Raw genomic sequence first — 21,250 nt, forward strand, 5'->3', positions numbered from 1 at the left:
ATTTGGGGAGCTGAGAGCTGTGGTGGTGGATGTCCTGAGCTGGAAGAGACCACAAGGATCAGGAGTGTTGGGACTGCTGCTGGTCACCATAACCCAGTTTTCCTTGCTCCTGCAGAGCCCACTGTCAGCATAGTCCAAGACGCCCGCAGTCGCAGTGCCAGTTACCTGCAGAATCCATACGACCTGCCTAGGAACAGTCACATTCCTGGTCACTACGACCTGCTGCCCGTCCGGCACAGCCCCACGCATGGACCCTCTTGGGACAAGCAGTCTTAGAGGGATGGACTTCACTGGGCACTGTGCTGCCAACACAGACTGAGGAAGCAGAGAAGCTGTTCCTTCCTCTCCTGCGCCGCCGAGGGACTGAGGACTGACAAGGACCTAACACGACATCAGCTTGGGCCAACTGCTGCTGCATGATGTTATTTATAAAGACATTTTTATATGGCTACCTGGAACTAACGAGAGCCTCCTCCACGTGGGACTGGAGTACATCACCCCAGCAAGGTGTCTTTGTGCTCCAGGCAAAAACTCTCTGTGGCGTGTGTTCTAACCCTGGCTTTGCTGTAAAATAAACCACAACTACATGCTAAGTAGAAGGATTTTAGGATGTACATTTCTACCGACTGCATCAAGAAACCTTTTACTGTTAGGAACAAGGTGACTAGGAATATGCTGGAATTTATTTTCATCTTTGTCATGGGAATGGACATTCTTCTGAACGAGAGCAGGGAAACTTGTCATTTCACTGTCTGCAAAGCTCATTTACTGCCATCACCATGTGCAACCTGTGCAGATCATGCTTGGTAATTAGCATTGAGATTGTCATCTCTATATTCAGTAGCAGAGAACTTGAGTTGAGGAATATTAACATAGACACTTTCTGTGCAGTTTTTAAAATCTTTCCAAACGTCCCCTGATCTTTGCTAGTGAATGGATTTTCCACGAGTCTCACACCCATCTTATCACACTTTTAACTTTGATTGGCACAGGTAGGCTTTGGTTTTCCTTATGCAGCTTCTTTTGGTAGCTAAATCCAGCAGATCTGGCAGGCAGTTTGAACTGCTGCCCCTCCAATTCCTGCCCCAGGACACTGCAGGTTTGCACAGACCAGCCCTGGTTTCATTTCCTTTCCCAAAGCTGAGCCACATCGGCTTCTCTCTCCCATCTATCCAAACCATCTCCTCATGATTCACTGTCAGCATGCCACTGATGACACTTCTTAATTTGATGTGCATTACCATGTAGTGCAACTTTATCCATTGATGATTCTACCTGAAATGTCATTAAATGGAGCTGAAACTGGGTTTTCTTTTTCAGCAGCTGTTTGTGAAGTAATTAACAAGGGTCTGACCCATGGTAAAATTTTGGACTGAACCACCATGATATTTTTTTAATTTATAATCTCTATTGACCTAGAAAGTAGATTACTTGCCGTTAGTTCCTTGTAGATTTTGAGCATGAAGTAGTATTGACTCTAAGTATGTAATTTTATTAGGCAAACGTGGAAGTAGCAAGTCGATTGCCTTTTAAATATAAAAAATATTCTGTTGCACATTCGCCAGTCTGATGGAAGCAGAAGAGGACGACAGCAGCCCTGTGAGTTTGCTCTCAGCACGATCCCAGGTGTGACCTGCTGGGCAAGGGGACTGGCAAGGGGAGCCACCAGCTGGATCCTGGCTCTGGGAATCCTCCTGGATCACTTGGAGCATCACAGTGGGGCCCAGCTGCGTCCTCACGCCTGAGATCAAAGCCCTGGGAGCCTTGACCCTTGGAGGCAGGAGCCTGCAGGTGGCTGGGCTGGCTCTGCACCCCCAGTCCAAGCCTGGACACCCCCAGGTTCCAGAGCAGCTGCTGTTGGAGCTGCAGGATGCTGCCCACGAGGCTCCCGAATGCTGCATGTGTGCATGGGGGCCGTGGCTGATCAGCAACAGCAATTTTGTTTTCCAGGAAAGCCTTATTTGAGATGTAAGGAAACAATTATTTTGTAGGCCCAGTAGGAATATATTTTAAGTACACGAATGGAAAGACTTACCTCAAAAATATCAAGAGAAAGGCAGTTGGATAAGGAATACTCTTGTTAAGACCCATCTTGGCACCCAGCACAAGCAGCCCCAGCTGCTGGCCTCACCCATGTTTGCTGTAGTTTGCAATGAGACTCAGAGAGCAGAGATGTGCTCAGTTGTTTGATTTTTTCAAAACAGGATTTTGAAACCAAATGCAATGATGTGCATAGAGCTTAACAGAAAAAAAAACAACAAAACCAACAAAAAAAGTACCTTCTTGTATATCAGCGTTAGCTTAGGAAACAGGCACCAAAATGGCAATACTTTTTTAAGGCAAGACAGATTTGTAATATATTTGTTCACTGTGCAAAGGTATCCCACCTTGTACAAAATAAATTGAATTTCTCTCAATGTGTAGTTCTCCAACATACTCATTTGCAGAGCAAAACTTCCAGCCCTGCACAGATCCAAGCTCTCCAGAAGATGTGGCTGCTGCCCTCAGCCAAACCCCCCTGGGCACCAGGCTGGGACAGAACTGGGGGAATTGCTCAGAAAACCCAGTGCTGTCATTCCAAGCTGGAGCAAACCAAAGGTAAGTGGCTCTGCACATTCTTCTCCCAGTTCTTGGCAGTTTGACCTCAGTGGGACTCCTGGGAATGCACAATCCCAGCTGGAAGAGCCCCTGCACAGCCACCACGTGAGGTGACAGTGCCCTGGGCCAGTCACAGCAAGTCCCAGGCCTTTGGGGGGACACTGGAGGAGCCAGGGTCACCAGCAGTGATGGCACAGGACACGTGGCAGCCCAGCTGCTCCCAGGGAGCCCAATCAATACATCAAGAGCACAGATTTGCAGCAGAAATACCTTCAGAATTAATGAGTGCCAGGCAATGCAGCCACTGCTACGTGCTGAAGCTTTTCAATATTTGTGCTTCATATTTCTAAAAATCTTGTTAACTAAAGCCCAGCATGTAATCTTCTTATTTGACAAGCCACACTCAATAAGCTATTTAAGGCTGGAAATTCATCAGGTCTGAACTGATAGAATAAGTAATTTTAGCTAACAAAAATGCCTTTAAATCAGAACAATTCCACACCCTTTCTGCTTAAGAGTCAGAACCTCAACTCCCATCAAAGACAGGAACCACTGATGCTCACTGAATAATTGTTAAAGTTGGGGCTTTCAAAGATGTAAATGAGAGCAAAAGCTTTTGGCAAGCAAAGCCCATTTTGAAGCATTATATGGAATTCCCAGAATCTCAGAAAGCTCCTTCCAGGGCCCAAAGCAGTGTCTGTTTCATCAGCTGTCTCTCATTAGCAGGGAGGAGACATTTCAGTACACAAATAGTGCCAATTATGGAACAGAATGATTAATCAGCAGCTGAACAGGACAATCCCCCATTGGAAAGCATTCAGATGGAATAATGATCTGCATTGTCTCTCCAAAAATACCTTGGGAAGCACCTTCCTGTTCAAGGAGTGTCACCCAACCCAGGCCAGCCAGGATCCACTGCCAGAGCCCTGCAGTCCTTAGGAAAATACAGCACTGACCCCTAGAATAGGAGGAAAGGATTTCCCAGGGGAGAAGTTCCCTCTCTGTACAGACCTCACTGGATTTTGCTTTACAAGTCCTCAGCCTCCCCACAGTGCTTTGTGCTCCCACCATCTGCACTGCAATTCCATCTGCTGCAGGAGGAAGAGTTTTGCCTAAAACCACACAAAATCCAGACTGATGTGAGAGCAGAGTCGAGTCACCTGCCTACAGGAATGAGAAAAGGAAACAGAGTGAAAATCATCCTGCACTTCCAGGTGACAAATTTAGAACTTGGCTGCTGCAGGAAATTGATTAATTCCAAAATCTGCTCCAGTCTGGGCAGAGAATGTGCTGCAAGAACAGCTCCTGCAGTGACCAAGGGCTGAGCTCACTCCTCACCCTCAGGCCTGTCCCCAGGGCCACTGCTGCTACCTCGTTGGTGCTCACAGGCATCTCTTCATCAGGACACCACAGAGGGATCCACAGCTTCCATCATTTGCTCCAGAAGGCAGGAGTTTGTCTCCCACTGGATTTTCTCCCTGGTGGTAATGTGGGGGAAAAAAAGCAGTTTTGTAAAAGTTATTCAGAGGTTTGAGCAGAACAAACCCACAGAATTTTCTAAAGCTTCCTGAAGCTGCCTAAGTGCCCTGGCTGCAAAGTGCAGCAGCCCCAGGAAGCTCAGAGCTGCTCTCAGGGAAGGCAACTGTGCTGCACAACCCTTTCAGTTCCTTTTCCGGGGGCACTTCCACTTCAGTGTCTCCTCACTGCCTGTTGCAGGAAGCTCATTAGGAAAAACCTTCAGGTCAAATCCCAGTTCTCCCAAAAAGTGCACCCAACATCACAGTCAGTCGTCCCCTGTAATTCTTTATTAGAATCATGGATGAATATATTTTAAATCAATCTAAAAAAAATAACGAATCAAAGTACAGTACATGCATAAAATACAAAGTAATTTACAAACAGATCAAAATAGCATCTTCAGAACTAATACCAGGAGGAGAAATGGAGTAAAAAACAAGAAGTGACCGACTACAGCAATGCCTTCCGTGTGCCTCACACATCATGAGCACCGCGAGACAGAAAGGTTGGGAACGGAACGCAGCTGGAAGTGCCAACCACATCTGGATGTTCCAAGTGCGTCATATCAGAGCTTGAGAAATGTCCCCTACAATCAGTTACTTCCCTGTAATTGTATAAATAACTGCAGGCATTTACACAACAGACAGTTCCTTTAATCCAGTGGGAATGCAGTGGCTGTGGCCCCCAATGCCAGCGTCAGGCGTGTTTGGGAATAGCACAGAGCGAGTGACGTGCAGTGACAGAAGGCACAGTTCATGTATCCCTGAACAAGCAGATTGGACTGGATTGGCACAGAGCAACAGACCACAGCAGGAACACATCCAGTGAGAAAACTACTCCAGAGGGTTTGGTTGAAAAACATATACGGCAAACTACTGGAGTAATTTTAAAATACTGGATCAACCAGAACTGAAAACTAAGGCCAGGTATTGGAAGTTATTAATTCATCAACTCAAGCACTTGAATATATTAGTTTATGTGGCATGCATTAATAGATGTGATATGTAATAAGAGACAACACCCTTCAAGTCTGTGTCCATGAAAGACAAAAAGGCATCCTCAAATCCTGATACCACCAGCACTGTGGAGGCCAAGCCTCGGGCAGCACAGAGATGCTGCAAATCCGGAGCTGCAGTGACCCTTCCTCAGGGACGCAGCTCCTGCGTTCACTTCCTTTAAGGGGCACCTCCGTGGGGTCCCAGCAGCTCTGCCTCACACCAACCTCCTCTGCAGCAGGTGCCAAACCACAGCACCTCACTCACAGGCAGCCAGAACCTGCTGCTTGTTCACAAGAAAGTCTCTTTTCTCCCCCATAATATTCTATAAAACTTCACTTGACAATCTGAAGATGTAGCCAAAAACATTTAACTTACAATAAAATTGCACTTCAGAGCTTCGCCGAGCTTTAGATGCAGAATGCAACACCTTAAGACAAGGAAAGATTATCCTGCCCAGAGATATATTCCTCGTTAACCTGACAATAATTGCTTTGTGAGGAGCAGGATAATGTCTTCAAGTGCTCTCCAAAGGTGTCTGTGCTCTGACTAGCGGGCATCATGTTGGGAAAGGATCACTTGAGTTCCAAACAATTTACTGAGCCCAAACCGACAGGTCGGTGTTGGGAAAATACTGCAGCCACATCCAAGTAAGAGACTGATAAACACTGAAATCAAAGTGTTTAAGACATGGAGAAATTCATGGAGAAGGAATAAGCAGTAACTAAACACAAGAATGTAACCACAAGAATTACAAATATATTTAAATCTTGGACCTGGGGAATATACACAGCCTTTTAGGAAAGAATGGACAATTTATATATTCTGACAGCACTGCATCTTTGGTTTGTTTTCAGTGGTTGGAGGGACGTGGATGGGAACCACGTTGTTGCTTGGGGACATGTCATTCTCACGTCTGTCAGACATCTGCTTCTGGGAAACAATCCGATAGATCTCTGGAAAAGGAGAAAGAGCTGGTCATTATGTGCACACCAGCAAAATGCCATCAAAGAGTTAAATCTGGGGGAAAACAGGCAGAGCTTTGGAATTATATAAGTGATGCAACAAAGCATTGAAGTTCAATTGTGGTGCTTTCTAGATGCAGAAAATAAAAAATATTTTTGCAACAGAAATTACTTTTTAACAACTGCTTCATTTCCTTGGAGATAAGAGTTAGTAAATGGACAGAGTTCACAAATTTCCATGTTTTGAATCAGAAACTATGTGCCCATCCACTCCTTCTGAAGGTTCTTAAGGCTCCAAGGACAGTGGTCACATCTTTGCTGATGTATCCACAAACAACACCAGGATTAAAGGGAACCATTCCAGATTTCTCTCCCTGATAGGACTGCAAGGGCAATTTCTTCTATCTGAGCATACCCATCATGTCTATCATCAAATCAGTTTTAAATCTTCAGAAAAGGCTGATTTGGGCCCAAAACGAGAGACTCAGCTCCTTCAGCAGCACAAAAACCCTTGACAAAATGTGCTGTGTGAGAAATAAGTACTCCAGGTGAAGAGATTCCAAAGAAAGAGGAATTGGAGAGCAGGGATTAAACACAAGAGCCTTCCCCTGCTCCTGGGGATTGTCATGGCTGATAGTGCTGCACATAAACTCAGAGCAGCTACAGCAGCACTTCAGCTGCACAGAGAAAGAGTAGAACATGAGTAGCACTTCACCCCCAGAAAGGAAACACAGGACACCAAAAATAGAACATGGGGAACTCACTTGCAAATTTGAGTTTGAAAACCATTAAAGCTTAAAAAAAATAAAAGCTTGCTAAAAGCTCAGTTTTACAAAAAGCATAGATCAGACAGGGACAAACTGTACATTAAAATGGCTTTTTCATATGCATTTGGGTACAGATCAAGTCACTGAGGCAACTAAACATGAGCTGCCCAGGTAAAAGGATTTTCTGATTTCACCCTTTCTCGAGCTCATTCTTTCCAAACATCTTACACATAAACAACTTCACAAGTGAAGTGAAACCCCGGAAATCAGACCTTTAAAGCCATCTGCAGCCTGATGTGGGAATGTGCAGATAGGGATCAGCCTGGCTCTGTGGCAGGGCTCAGCAGAGCCTGGGTGAGGAGTGGGAGGAGCAGAGCTGCAGAGATCTGCTCCAGTGCCACAGCTCAGGGCTGACAGCCAGCTCACTCCCAGTGCAGGACAATGCCTGTTCCCATCAACAGGAAGAGGCTCTGGCCACCTTTGTTACTGGGAACTCTCTGGTAGCACCTTCAGCAATTCTCAGTTTCTCAAAGAATTTCCTGAACAAGTTTATACAAGTCCCTGACACACACACTTTTTCCACCCCATCAGCCAGGACTCACAGAGTGCCCTCTGTGTAACACCCTCACCTGGCAGCAAAGGTCATCAGCTAACAGCCCCAAAGCCTTAAAAACAATCTTAACAGCACCAATTCCCTTACTGATAATGAATCTACCCCTTCTGACTCCAGGAACATCTTCCCATGATCCCCACTTCCACAGCCTCTCCAGCAGCTCTACAAGTGAATCCACTGTCAGCAGTCCCAAGTTTGCTGCTGCCTGCTGCTTTTCCCTCTCTGCAGAGCAAAGCTTGGTGCAGCCACAGCCTAAATGCCAAAACCTGCCCTTCCCTGGTAAGCTGCACACTCAGCACCCAGGGGGAACAGTCTAAAGCTGCTCTCACTGGGGCAAAGCCTGCACTGGAACTGCTGTGCCCAGAGAACACTGGGCTAATGAAGATGTGCCCTTTTTAATGAAGACAAAGCACTCTGGGCTCTGCTAAGCAGCTGAATGAGACCTTATTAAGGGCACATTCAGCAGAATGCATCACTGCGTAATGGGGAACTGTGAGAGACAGGCCTTGCACTGTGAAAGCTGGGAAAAAGTGACACTGCTGCCCAGGAAGAGCTGGGCCAGGCCTTGGCTGCTCAGCCTGCACTGGGGTTCCATTCATTTTCAGGTGTACAGAGACAACAAAAGAGGAAATCCCTCGATTTTTTGATGTTAATTCTCTGATGTTGTTGCCTTGGTGATGGGATTCCTTAGAGATGAAACCACAGCAGAATGCAGTGTGGGAACAGAGTCAGCACTGAGCCAGGCAGACTCCAGTTTACTTTAAGGATGCTTTATCCTGCTGTGAATGCTCAGGGTGGCTGGGATCATAATACCAGTCTCTCTTATTTGCCAGATGATACAAAGCAGCTTTGTGTGCACAACAATCAGCCCTGGCAGTCTAGACATCTTGGAAGAGATGAATTTGGATAGGGACCATTACTCTAAATCACAGATGGGAAAGGTTCTCAAAACCTCATCTGGACTCCACAGCAGGACAGGAAGCCCACCACATGCCTGATACTTCCCCCTCTAAAAGTCCTCTATACTATGGGGCAAGAAAGAAGAGCTTTTATCCCTTATTCCACCTGTAGCAACAGATCTCATGCTCACTTAGGCTGTGCTAACTACACTGGATTCATATTCAAAGTGCTCAATCTGAGAATGCAGGTGGGGATAAGATTAACGGGACCCTGCTACACCTCCAAGGGAAGTCCTTCACAAACGTCCAACACCGTCCCAACCACACCAGCTTCAGGAGGGCTGGAAAGAAAGGGGGATTGCTACAGACCTTGCTCACAACACCCTGTTCAGGAGAGATCCCAGCTGGGGGAAAGGCTCTGGAGCAGCCTGGGGTGTCTGTGGTGCATTCCCAGCACTGCAAATGCCAGCAGAGCTGGTGCAGCAGCTCATCCTGCCCCTCTGTCAGCCACCTCTGCTCACAGCCCCTGGCAAGGCCTGCTGGATTCCCTAACTTCCTGCTCCCAAGGACAGCCAGCATTCCTCCCACAGGCATGAGCTCGAGGGCAGCCCTGCCTGCCAAACACACCCGATCCAGGATTCTGCAGGGTGACTCCGAAAACCACATTCCTCAGATGACTGCACCCCTCTTTCCTCCAAAACAAGTCATTAAGAGAAAAGGCCAGCTGCGAAGTGAGCTCAAGAGCAGCTCTCCTTAGCATGCCAGTCACAGCCCAGATGGAGCCAACCTGCTACTCAGGCATTGTTTATTCCACCTTTATCTCTCTCAAACAGGAGCTCCTGTCTGGAGAGAGCACATGACACACACTACATCTGGCCAAATCTGAACTCTAAGTCGAGGTGTCCCTGAGAGAAGGGCTACCAAGGACATGGGCATAAAGGAAGAAGTCTCAGGTTTTAGCACTTCCAAGTGAGCGGTGTCTCTCTTGAAAAACCCATGCCCAAATTCATGTGCATTTTTAGGGACTGCCTCTAGGTATGTGAAGAAAACAGGAAATTGCAGCAGGCATCCCAACAGCTCTGCATTCAGCCACTCCTTACTCATCCACCCTCTGATGACACTGGCACTTTGTCACATAGGGAACAAACGTGTTAGCCAACAGAACTTCTTTCTTCTCGAAACATATTTGTGCAATGTGGAATTACAACCAAATGACTACACTGAAGTTAAAAGGGAACCACGTGGTTCAATTAAAGAGGAAAAGTTCTTTATTCATCTAACATGAGCACACTTCTAGCTGGTATCTGCCCAGCAGCACCTCTACTTAGGAACCTAAGAAAACACAATAGAGTCAGAACTGTAAGAGGTCTCTTACTACTACAGATGAAACAAGAAACAGATGGACACAAGCAGCTAATACTCCAGCAGCCTAACACCTCTCTCTACTGCCAGGCTGTCCATAAAGCATTTCAAACAACTGAAGAAATGCTGCAAGATTTATACTTTAACCTCCTAGTTCTATCCTCACCTGATATTCCAGTATGGCTACCAGGACCTTTTCGGTATGTTTTTAAAAGAATGTCAAAATTAAGTGACAAAGAGGGAAAAAAAAATTCAAAACTAGCTAGGTATCAATGTCACAGCAACAAGATCTGATTTACAGACACAGAGTTTAGCAGTGGGGCCATTGCTCATACCAAGCACATCACGTAGGCTGGCACATGCTACCCTGGGAAGGAGGGACTTTAAATTTGCAACTGGAAAACATGCTGGAGGCAGGTGGAGAAAACAAAGAGACTGCCTGGCACACCTAGAGCAGAGACACAGCAAACAGAGGACTGTCTCAGATGTTTTGAAAACTCAGACTAGAGCATTTGCCAAGGCAGGGAGCGATGAAAGCCCCAAAACCAGAGGCCACTGTGTCCCACTGTGCCCTGGCTACAGCTGACAGGGTGCACACAAATACAGAAGCCTCATGACAGCGAGTGATTTCCACACCAATTTGTGAATTCCTACCCCACCTTTATAAGCCAGGGTAAAGTTAAGACTCCCCTAATTGTTGCAGTTAAGTGTCTGAGTCTTAACAAGTTTTGCCTACCTAAACAAGGCTTTAAACAAAAAGGAAGTACTTTATCCACAGAGCATAAAAAATGCAGCACTGACTGCTGTCACATGTTACTCAGGCCAAAAGTCCAGGCAGGACTATTAAATGCAACAACAGCAACCACCCTGCAGCTCAGGAGTCACTGTGTCTCAAAGGAAGGATCTCTGCTCTTTCATCCCTTTTTTCCTTGGCAACTGCTACAGTCACCATTAAAGATGGAAACAAACTAGATCAGCTTCTCCTGTGATAAACAATGGCTGTTCTCACTTGATGCCAGCGTGAGACAATTCCCTCCCGTGGGCACTCCCTGTAATGGGAGATGGAAACTGAAACACAAACCAGGCTGACGAGAAACCCGGGCAGATCAAAGTGAGAAAGGATTCATTCCCGAGTTCAAGGCTGGCCTTTCAACTGTGACACTTTGAAACTGGACTCCAAATCTTATGGCTAACAAAGAATGATTAAATAGCGACATTTTAAACACTTTATAGGCAAAGAAATGCCTATTTGCATCATATCTGAACAGCCTTCTGCCCTTCCCCCTTGAAGCACAAAGCCCTAGATGACTCACCTGTCAGAATAGTCTGGAAAGCTGCTTCTACATTTGTAGAGTCTAAAGCAGATGTCTCAATAAATGACAAACCATTCTTCTCTGTGTGGACAGAAAAACTATAATTAGAGAGGTACAGCACATGTCTGTTTCCCATCTGGAAAAGCTTCTGTACCAGATAATATTGGTAGTGTTCCTGATGAGACACCCAGGTATCAAGAGAAAGTAAAACAAGTTGTGGGGTTTTCCCCCTTTCAAAGTGACACCACCCAACACCAACATTAGAATTTACACCCACAGGGATCAGCCCAGTGCTGTGTTACTTTAAGGCAAATGTTCCTGCATCACTGAAAGGGGGAATCGGTTGCAGTTTCAAGAACTGTGTGAGAAAGTTTCCTAGATTTTCTTTAACTTCATGGAGTTTCTCCACCTCCTACCTGCTATATATCACAGCAGTTTATTTAACAGGGATAGAGCAGTTGAGGGAATGACATTTCTCCAGCTGCAGGCAGGGATCCTCACTGGCCATTAACTGCCAGCAGAGCTACAGCAAACTTTAATATGAGGAACCCAGCTACACTCCTGGATGAAAGAAACTAGGCCTAAAACAAGGCAAAGCTTACAGAAAACTAGAACGACTGTTCACAGATTTTAATTACATAACAAAAGTCAGAAAGCCAGTTTAATGGAAGTGTTCAGCCACAGGTAACTGTGTGGGGCTGCTAATCAGGTGGGACACAGAAAGCTACCACCACACAAGAAACTCAAACCTAAAGCCACAGGCACATTTTCTGCAAGACAAACAGTGCACAGGCAAGAGAGTAAACCTGGTTTGAAATTCTCAAGTGCCTCTGGCTGATTCTTGAAATGACATGCATGCTCTACAAGGTCTCCTTTCTCACTGAATGTGACATGTGACACTGAGGGACATGACCAGCAGCAGGTTTTTTCCTCCTACTCACACCCTCCCCAAGCCAGGTAGGCAGATCCCCAGAGAGAGCAGGAAAGGCCTGTGAGGTCACCAACCTGCGAAAGCCCTGGCCTCGTCGGTGGGGACAGCTCGGAGGTGGCGCAGGTCACTCTTGTTGCCCACGAGCATGATGACGATGTTGCTGTCGGCGTGGTCCCGCAGCTCCTTCAGCCACCGCTCCACGTTCTCGTACGTGAGGTGCTTGGCGATGTCGTACACCAGCAGTGCCCCCACAGCACCTCGGTAGTACCTGGGGGACAGGGGACAGACAGACAGACACTGTGAGGTGACAGGAGACTGTGCAATAGCTGGAAACCGCTCTGCCTAGGCCAGCTATGCAAACAATACCCAGGGGCAGCATGACCAGGCACAGGGAAGTGGAGCAGCCAGACGAGGTTATGCCACAGGGCCAGCACAGCAGCCAGGACAGCTCACGGTCTGGGGGCAAGGCAAACCCCATGTTTGTGGGGAGAACCTGCATCTCCACATGAAACTCTGGGCTCTGTGGGAAGCTGCTGTCACCTTCCACCTCTGATGCACTCCTGAAAATTCTCCCCCACCCATCACTGTGGGTGCAGCACAGGCACGGCCCAGAGTGATAAGGAGACTGTAGAGTGACTCATTGGGTCATAAAAATGTCAACGTGATCTACTCCCTTTACAAAAGGCCACAGCTGGTCTCCTTTCCAGTGAGAGTCACAGTAATGCATTCAAACGGAAAAAGGCTGTGTTCTCCCACCCCACAATTCCCTCCAGCTCTACTGAAATCCAGCTTTTGCTATGCTGGTTTTTAACAATTAAACAAGCACACAAGTGAGCAGCCTTTCCTGGCTGCTATGGGAGAGTTTCTGCTCCTAGGTTACCACTGATAAAACCACCAGGAACACTGATACTCCTTTATCATTCCCTTCCATGGAAATGAGTCTCTCAAAGCTCTTGCATTCTAAACTTGAAATGCCCCCAGTTACGTGTCATGAGAGCACTGCAAAGTAAATCAGTCTGTGCAGGAACACACCAGATCAAGTTTCTGGGCCGAATAATATTTAACCTTTCCCCCACCAGAGGCTGACAAAACACAAACACTCCCTGTTTGCAGTAGGTGAGGAATTGGAAGGGCCCAAAATTGCCCTCCTCAGCCCCCCAGGCTGCACTTACGCTGAGGTTATGGCTCGGTATCGCTCCTGCCCTGCTGTGTCCCAAATCTGAGCCTTTATTGTCTTCCCATCGACCTGGATGCTCCTCGTTGCAAACTCCACTCCAATGGTGCTTTTGCTTTCCAAGTTAAACTCATTGCGAGTGAATCGAGACAGAAGGTTGCTCTTGCCTACTCCGGAGTCTCCAATGAGTACAACTACAAGACAAAAATTATATCAGAATCAGACTGCAGATCTAGATGATGCATTGAAAATCACATGCAAGAAATATTTCTTTTGAAGAATGAAGCATGGAGGAAAAGAATGGCAACACCATCATCCTTGTCATGGATCTGCTGTCCAAGTCTCAATATTTCTGGAAAACCAAGCTGCCACATTCACCAGCATTTTGAACAGATTTTAGACTTGACTTTACTGGTTACATTTCAGCCTCCTTTGCCCATCATGGAAGAATATTCCTCTTCCAGGAAGAATATACATGGCTGTCCCTGCAAACATTGGTGACCAGCTGTATTTCCTTGAACAAAACTAAAAGTAAAAAATAAAACAAAACCCCCACAACCACACAACTGAAATCTGCTTTGCTGAAGAACTCCAAAACACAGGGCAAGCAGCAGACTCTGCTTTCACTCTACACTCTTGACAATTTCGCAGAAGAGAGGTTTCCCACTCAAAAAAATTTGTGAATGAAAGAAGAACCAAACCAAAGAACCCCTAAGACCACATCACCCTGCCAGACAGTTTGAAATGTCTGCTGAGCCACAGCTCCTGCCTTTCCACAGTCCCTACTGCTGCTGTGGCTCCTGGACACAACAGGCCAGAGCCTGAAATTGCTCAAAAATGCTGCCAGGGGATCACTGGTCCTCAGAACTGGATCCACCATTCCCTGGCTCAGCTTGACTCATCCCAAGCAAACTAATTGGAAGGATTCAGCTACGCTTGACAAGAGAGTGACAGTAGGTTTAAAGTCCAGTTCCTGCAAGAAAAACAGCATCACGAGGATTCACTGCAATATCCTGTAATGCTGAGTTGAAAGGTGTAAGTTTAAATGTAACTTAAAACTCAGTACAAAAAGGCAGAACAGTGGATGAAATGTGTTCACAACCTGAGTCACATGAACAGGAGCCTCTTGGGGTGATCTTGTGGCCTTAACCATGATAAGGTTCCAAACCAGTAGAGAAGGAAAGGGAAGAAAAATTAGATAAAATCTTTGAGAAGAAAGCCCAATTATGAATTTCAGCGCTGAATCAACACCAGTCCAAGCACAAAGGTGCATGCTCAGGTGACAAAAAAAACTGTGTCTTTATTTAGAAAAGAACAATTACTTGCTCAGTAACACACATCATTAACAGCTAAGGCACCAAAACACAGAGTTAACAGTTCTGCGTGGTACAACAAAGCAAGGAGTACACCAAACACACTCAATGACACAAACCCCCCGTGGAGCCCAGTCTAGCAGCAGAAACACTTCCATCTGCTGCTGCAGCCCTCTGCAGCTTCTGTTTAAATAATGTAGAGCAATTCTGCCAGACGGGACTTTGCTCTAACTGGAAGGGCAGAGCAGCACCTTTTCAACTCCCTCCACAAACGAAAATTGCAGCAAACATTGGCTTCAAACACGGCCTTGTGCAGAATACTTCATCCAAACAAACACCTTCCCAGCTGCCCGTGCCAGCTGACTCAGCACACAGCCGGCCAAGCACACGAGCTGCAGAAAGCACCCTCTGTTAACCTCTTTTGTGTAGGAAGATCACAAGTGCAGGTAGGTGGCAAAGCCCCAGCCGAATGCAAACAGGACTCTGCTTTCCTACGTGCCAGGTCACTGCTGAACAGCTCTGCTGGCACAGAGATGCTGCATCATGACAAACCCAGTGCAGGGGACAGGGCACCAATTGCATCACCACCCCTGGCAAACAGCCACAGCTTTCCTCTGCCACTGGCAAGTCAGTTCTTCAACACTATTTTGGCAGGTTTAGGCCATGGTTTTAGGTGACATCATGTTTGTATCCACTGGGATGTGTTACACACAACAAGTTCCCAGGAAGGAAAAGTTGACAGTTCCCTTTGCACAGCTCAGTCCTGCTATCACCCTGCTATCACTAACTCTGGCAGTGGCCAGAAACTTCTCTAAACAAGAAAAGCAATCCACATCCACAATTTCCTTTACCCAACAGGATGCATTATATACCTGTTAAGTACTCCCTCAAGCCTATTTTTGCTGTTCAGTGCAAAGCCCACTTTTAAGTCATTTAACAATAGAGGGATCCCTTTAACTCCTCTGCCAGGTTTTTTTCCTTACCTTGTCTGAATCCCACGCTGCTTATGTTCTGAATGGTTTCCAGCACCACATTAACGTGTCCCAATTATAAGGGGAAGATAATACTTTCCTCCTTGAAGTCAGCTATTTCCTCCACTTAATTGGGCCACTGCAGCTCCTCATGAACACAGACACAAGAACAGCTTGGAATGCCAGCAGGCACCTAAGACTCCTCATATCTTCTGCATTTCTGCCAGGCTGGGCAAGTATCACTCTTTAAATACAATCATGAACTGAAACAGCTTTAACAGCCACTCAGATTGTATTATTAATTTCAATTCTGCTTTCCTTATCAAACCACCACATTTGGTATTTTATACTACACAGTGTTCCCATTTATTACATTCTTAGCATAGAAATGCAGTAGGAATGACCCTGGATGGCCGAGTCCCATACTAAACATCCCAGGCAAACAGCTTCTAGGAGGGAAATGACGTTATCTAGGCCATGATAAAGCTAATTCTTCCTGCATATTGTCCCTTTCATTGTGCTTCCAGAAACTCACTCCTAATGGTTAGAAATTGCCTTCTAATTTTCAGAAGGAATTAAAGGTCAGCTGATGGTGATGTCCATGTGCCAGCATTCTCCATTAGCTTATTAGTGTCTTCTCCCAGCGGTGTTTATGCTGGGGTATTTACAGAAAGCAACCACATCTTCTCTGGGCTTTCTTGTATTTGCTAAATAAGCTAACTTGTCAAATGGTTCAGTTCTCCAAACACCTTCCCTACAAGTTTTTCAATTTCTTTTCAGCACAGTGTAGACATCACTCTTAGTGAGATCTCCCTGTGATGCAGACAAGATTGTTAATATTTCCATCTCTGCTAGACACACCTGAAGCTGGAATTATTTCTCCTGACCATTTCACCTTGACAGCTCAGTCTGCCTGCCATCACACCTAATTGTACTGCTTTAGGTTGGCTAACTTTTACTTTACCAGAGTCCAAGTCCTCAGGCATAAACCCTTACATCCCACAGTCCTCATCAGCACTCAGCTCCTCCAGTGCCACACTCCCACTTCCCCTGTCCCACCCAACTTGCATCATCCACAAATTCCTTTCCTATATCAGCACTGGAAGGAGGAAGGTCTGGAGGAAACATTTTAGCAAGTTCAGCCACAAGACCCAGAACTGAAATCCATCCATAACCAGCTTTGGAGCAGCACCTTAGGAAGCTGCACAACCAAGGAAGATTGTATTGGCACATCTGAAAGTCATGGAAGTGATCTACCAGCCCCAAGTGACTGATTTAGTGGTGGGACAGTTCAATACTTGCAACCACATACTTTAAATCAATGCATTTGACTTTCTACAGCATTTACTACCCCAAATGTTTAAGACAAGCACACAAGCATTTGGTGGACAAAGAAAAAATTTTTAGGAGTATGAAGTCCACACTACTGTATAAATTTTACTCTGTAATTCCAGTTTTATTTCTGTAGAAGACCAAAATAAGAATTCCATTTCCTAAGCTGCATGAGAAGCAATTTAGAGAACTATGTCAAGAAAGGGTTATCAATTTTTCACCAACATTCCAGCTCACTCACACAATTTTCATTTCTGTAAAACCTCTTAGTTTAGGTCTTCAGAAAATATTTCTATTATCTTATAAAATATGTTATTGTCAGCCTGATCAGGTTGAAAATAAGAGTCCAGCATCATCAGCTTGGGTTGTTTATGGTTATTTACCAAGTACAAGACACATATTACATTATTTAGGACAAGTACACCAGCACAAGGAAAACACAATGTCCAAAACTTGTGTCTGAGCTCTGCTTTTAAGAGGCATATCAATAGAAAGCTTGGCCATGTCTTCATGACCCCCAGAAGAACCTGCTGATGAACACCTCTCCCAGCCCACTCCAGCTGGAGTTTGAAGGGCATGTGAATAAAATGACTTGATCCTACACCTTGCAGGCAGCTGGTGACAAACCCATCATGATCACGACTTGGGTTAATCTCCCTCCTCATCTGTGCCCCATTTTATTCACTCTTTTTCTGGCCCAAAGGCCCTTTGGACCAGGGGTTACCTGTCCATGCAGTCAGTATGGATTACCTCTGCAGTAAATTGGCTACACCAGCAGGTTTCTTACAGCACCAAAGCTCTTGCACATCTGAGGCAGTGAAGGCCAAGGGCTTCTACCACTGCCAAACCAATAGATGCCATGCAACCACACATTTATATAAATACACAAGAAGAAAATGTGTTTTCTAAAGCCCAAACCAGCAAGCTGGTTCAGTTTCCCAGCATTTCCTCAATATCAGAGGGAGATGTTGGAGAAATATTCACGATGCAAAGACACAGAGAGCTGAAAGTGGAGTTTCTCCAACAATAAGCTAAATGTCACAAGTCAGGTCCATGAAATGAGGCTGCCCCCAAATCCAGAGTTCCAGATGGTCAAAGTACAGACATAATCTTCCTGAGCTTTGTCCACAGAAAAGATCTTCTACAAGTGAGGGTTCCTTTGATAACTGCTCATCTACTGCAAGCACATTGATCAAAAAGAGTAAAATGTTCCTGTACTAAAGCCAGGCTTAATTTATTAAGTAATAAAGTAATATCCTTATATCACCACTATATTTTCCTCCCATTAAAATTAGAGCAAGATTTTTACAAACTGGTCTTCATAGGCCTTGTGTTTCTCAAGGGCCATTCTGGGAGCAGCAGGCACTGCTCTCAGCCAAACCCCAAAAGTATGAAAGAATACAAAGACCGGAATCTGGTCAAGAAGAATTTACAGATACTGTTTTTTTCCAAGTTAGATTTAGTCTTTCCTATATGCTGAAGTGTTGCAACATAGTCAGGAGAAGAGTATTTTGTAACAGGTCCCTCGATTTATTGTACAGCAGCACAGGTGGGCTCAGCTTACACCCAGCAGCAGAGTCAGCCAGATTTCAACACACGGCTGCTGTCAGGGGCTGACAGGACAAAACCAGAGGTCTCACAAACAGAAACGTGGCAGTTCAACTCAGGAGCAGTAAAAGACAGCCAAACTAGAGGATATCACAGGATTGTTTTCACCAGGTCAAACTCTGAACTCAGTCCCACCCACCGACCGTGTCCCTCCATGGTCATAAACCCAGAAATGTCCTCCTGGGTTAAGTGTCCTGACAGACCAACACCCAGAGTGTGACTCCAAACAACTGCTGTCCAAAAACCATGATGTGTGTCACAACAAACAGGCTAATCTCTGTCCTTGCCAGCCCCTGCATCTTCAAATAAACAGTGTCTTCAGATTTGCCATTGTAACTGTCGCACTGACATGCCCCAAACAAGATTTTTTTGCTTCTATGAATTTGTGCAGGCTTTCAAGCCCATTTATAATATGCATGGCAATGCACCACTCCAAAATTTGCATACACACCTGAGGGACTTTGTCCTTTTGCTTTCACCTGCTGCCCAATAAAAGAAGCATTACATATCCAGAGAAATTATGACAAACATGAGATACTTTCCCTATTTGCTTTTATCATCTACTGTTTAAATTTTGATCAAGTTGTACATCAATTCAGTATAAGGGCTATGAATCTATTAGGTTTCTTTTCTGATTATTTTGATGTCCTTCTCCATCTTTTTAATTCTACAATATCCCTTTCAAAATGGATATGTCTGTCATGCCTACATTTCCCCTCAATTCCCAAGATGCTCATGTCTCAAATTCAAACACTGACTTAACATTCCCCCTGAGTTCCCATTTCCTTTTCCAAAAGATTTACCTCCCCCTTGCCTTTTTGGCCAGTGCCTGGTAAGGAGACATTCAGCCCAGAGACCTACTTGCAATAATTTCCAGATCATTCCAGAGTGATGACAGCTTGTTTAGAACCATCATCATCTCTGGGAAGTTACAAAAGTTTCCACAATTTGTACTACTCTGCATTTTTATGTTATTTCAGCTGCCACATTTATCCCAGTTAAGTGACATTGCATCAACTTCCTGCAGTCCACTTTAGCCTGGCAAAACCCAAACCATTCATCTTCACAACAGCATTTTCACAGCATTCCCTGTACTCTCAACAGCTTCTATAAACCAGGCTAAACAGAAAAAGCTTAGGAAATGCAATCAATTAAACCAGCTTTGCACTTCTCCCTATAAATGGATCCCAGCAGTAAAGTTGGGAAGAAAAACTAATTTTCCCAATTACAAAAGGAAGCAGGTCTAATGAAAGATAGGAGCTCTCCCAACAAAGTGTGTGTCATCAGTTCTCCCAGGCCTTCACAGCTAAAACATTAACTACAAGCACACAGACAGAACTGCATGAACAAGAGTAATCCAATGGCTTTGATAAGCCATACACAAGTACCTACAATAACACTGCCTGATGCCATTAAACCAGTGGTCAGCAAGGTCCTTGCCAGTGCTGCAAGCTGAGAAAAGAGCCCATTCTGGAACTTCCTGATTTGATTTCCACAGCAGTACAGATGACTAATTTATAGGTACAAATAATGCCACTTCACACACGCAATTGGATGAAACAGCCAACAACCAAAATAATGTAATTTCTCAAAGTTATTACAGGAGCTTAAGGGTACAGGGAAAAACACCAATGTTTTCCTTCACCTTCATGATGACAAGCACAGAGTCTCTCACCATTACAACATAACAAGCAATGCTCTAATTCCTAAATTCAAATTTAGAATATAGTATAACAATAAACAACTGCTTCTTTACAACACTTTGCTTGCTTTTGCAGTGGGATTTAAAAAAAACTGGATAGCGAACTTTCAAAACATCAGCACTTCTGTACATGTTTCACAGTGGGCTGTATGAACCTGTACAGCAGGTTGGTGTTTTACTCTGCAGGGAGTGAAAATTGAGTGTTTAACCACAACCTGGAACGTTCTAACCCGACTTGCCGACTGGAGGGGCATCAGCCCTGCCAAACAAGGTATTCCTGCCCTTCCCCGTGGGAGCCACGACAGACCAAGGCCAGGCTGGATGGGCTTGGAGCAACCTGGGATGGTGGAAGGTGTCCCTGCCATGGCAGGGAGTTGGAACGGGATGATCTTTAAGGCTCCTTCCCACCCAAACCATGCCATTATTCTTACAGGGATTTTACAATCCCTGGGTGTGGAACAGCAGGGACATTCCACTCCTCACCAAGGGCTTGTCAATACACAAGGCAGCAAGTCGTACTACTCTATTAAATTACTGCATCATCTACCGATGCTGAGCCTACCTCACCCACTTCACACTATTGAATAGCTGCAGAAGGTTCTCACCAACCTTGAGGAGTCCTTATCAGCCCTGGGCATCCTCCCCGGCGATCTTTGCTCGCCACCCCGCAGAGCGGCCGCCACCTCAGGGCAGCCTCAGACAGGCTGACACCAACGCTGCGCTGCCAAACGCTGCCCAGAGCTGATATTTGGGGTGAGGGAGGAAGACCCGGCGGGGCCCGGCGATGGCCGGAGCTCCCCCGCCCGCCGGCCCCTCAGGGAGCGGCCCGGCCAGCCCCGCCCGCCGCCCCGCTGCTCTCCCCAGCCCGCCGGCCCTGCCCGCCTCACCTTTGAAGAGATAGTCGTACTCGTCGTCGCGGGTGCCCATGGCGGGTGGCGGAGGAGCGGGACCGGGACAGGGACCGGGAGCGGAGCGGGGCCGGACCCTCCCTTCAGCCGCCGCAGCGCTTCCGCCCACAGCGCTCCGCCCGCCCGCCCACAGCGCTTCCGGGGCAGCGGCGCCGCCGCCCGACCGCGCCCCAAGCAGTGCGGGGGCCGCGCCCTCAGCGGGTCACAGCGAGCGGGGGTCCCGCCCGTTCCCCGAGCCCCCGAGCACCGACAGCACCGACAGCCCCGGCAGCCGCCTGGAC

General features: G+C 46.2%; 2 protein-coding genes across 8 annotated transcripts in view; one reads left to right on the forward strand and one right to left on the reverse strand.

Moving 5' to 3' along the window:
* Positions 1–6,041, forward strand: part of MEGF11 (multiple EGF like domains 11) — a 268,537-nt gene extending 262,496 nt beyond the window's left edge. For all 7 annotated transcript variants that reach the window (XM_085070265.1, XM_085070267.1, XM_085070264.1 and 4 more), the window contains one exon: positions 116–6,041. In XM_085070265.1, the coding sequence (XP_084926391.1) occupies positions 116–276 (161 nt within the window). In that variant the 3' untranslated portion in view covers positions 277–6,041. The remainder of the gene's footprint in view (positions 1–115) is intronic.
* RAB11A (RAB11A, member RAS oncogene family) lies at positions 4,389–21,102 on the reverse strand. Its single transcript, XM_085070271.1, has 5 exons — positions 20,949–21,102; positions 13,134–13,329; positions 12,036–12,229; positions 11,031–11,111; positions 4,389–6,067 (listed from the first exon to the last, which is right to left on the reverse strand). Exons 1-5 carry the CDS (start codon positions 20,986–20,988, stop codon positions 5,928–5,930), a joined length of 651 nt encoding a protein of 216 aa, XP_084926397.1. The 5' UTR covers positions 20,989–21,102; the 3' UTR covers positions 4,389–5,927.
* Positions 21,103–21,250: the final 148 nt, after the last annotated feature.

The sequence above is a fragment of the Lichenostomus cassidix genome, chromosome 10 (assembly GCF_008360975.1).
Source record: "Lichenostomus cassidix isolate B80296 chromosome 10, HeHo_3.0, whole genome shotgun sequence".
Taxonomy (NCBI): Eukaryota; Metazoa; Chordata; class Aves; order Passeriformes; family Meliphagidae; genus Lichenostomus; species Lichenostomus cassidix.

What these genes read in the sequence shown, in the direction of transcription:
- RAB11A (XM_085070271.1), bottom strand. Translation starts at nt 20,988, where the DNA reads ATGGGCACCCGCGACGACGAGTACGACTATCTCTTCAAAG. An exon ending in TACCGAGCCATAACCTCAGC is followed by an intron (nt 12,230 to 13,133) that starts GTAAGTGCAGCC and finishes CCTGTCCCCCAG; the next exon opens with GTACTACCGAGGTGCTGTGG. An exon ending in TTTCCAGACTATTCTGACAG is followed by an intron (nt 6,068 to 11,030) that starts GTGAGTCATCTA and finishes CTCCTTTTCCAG; the next exon opens with AGATCTATCGGATTGTTTCC.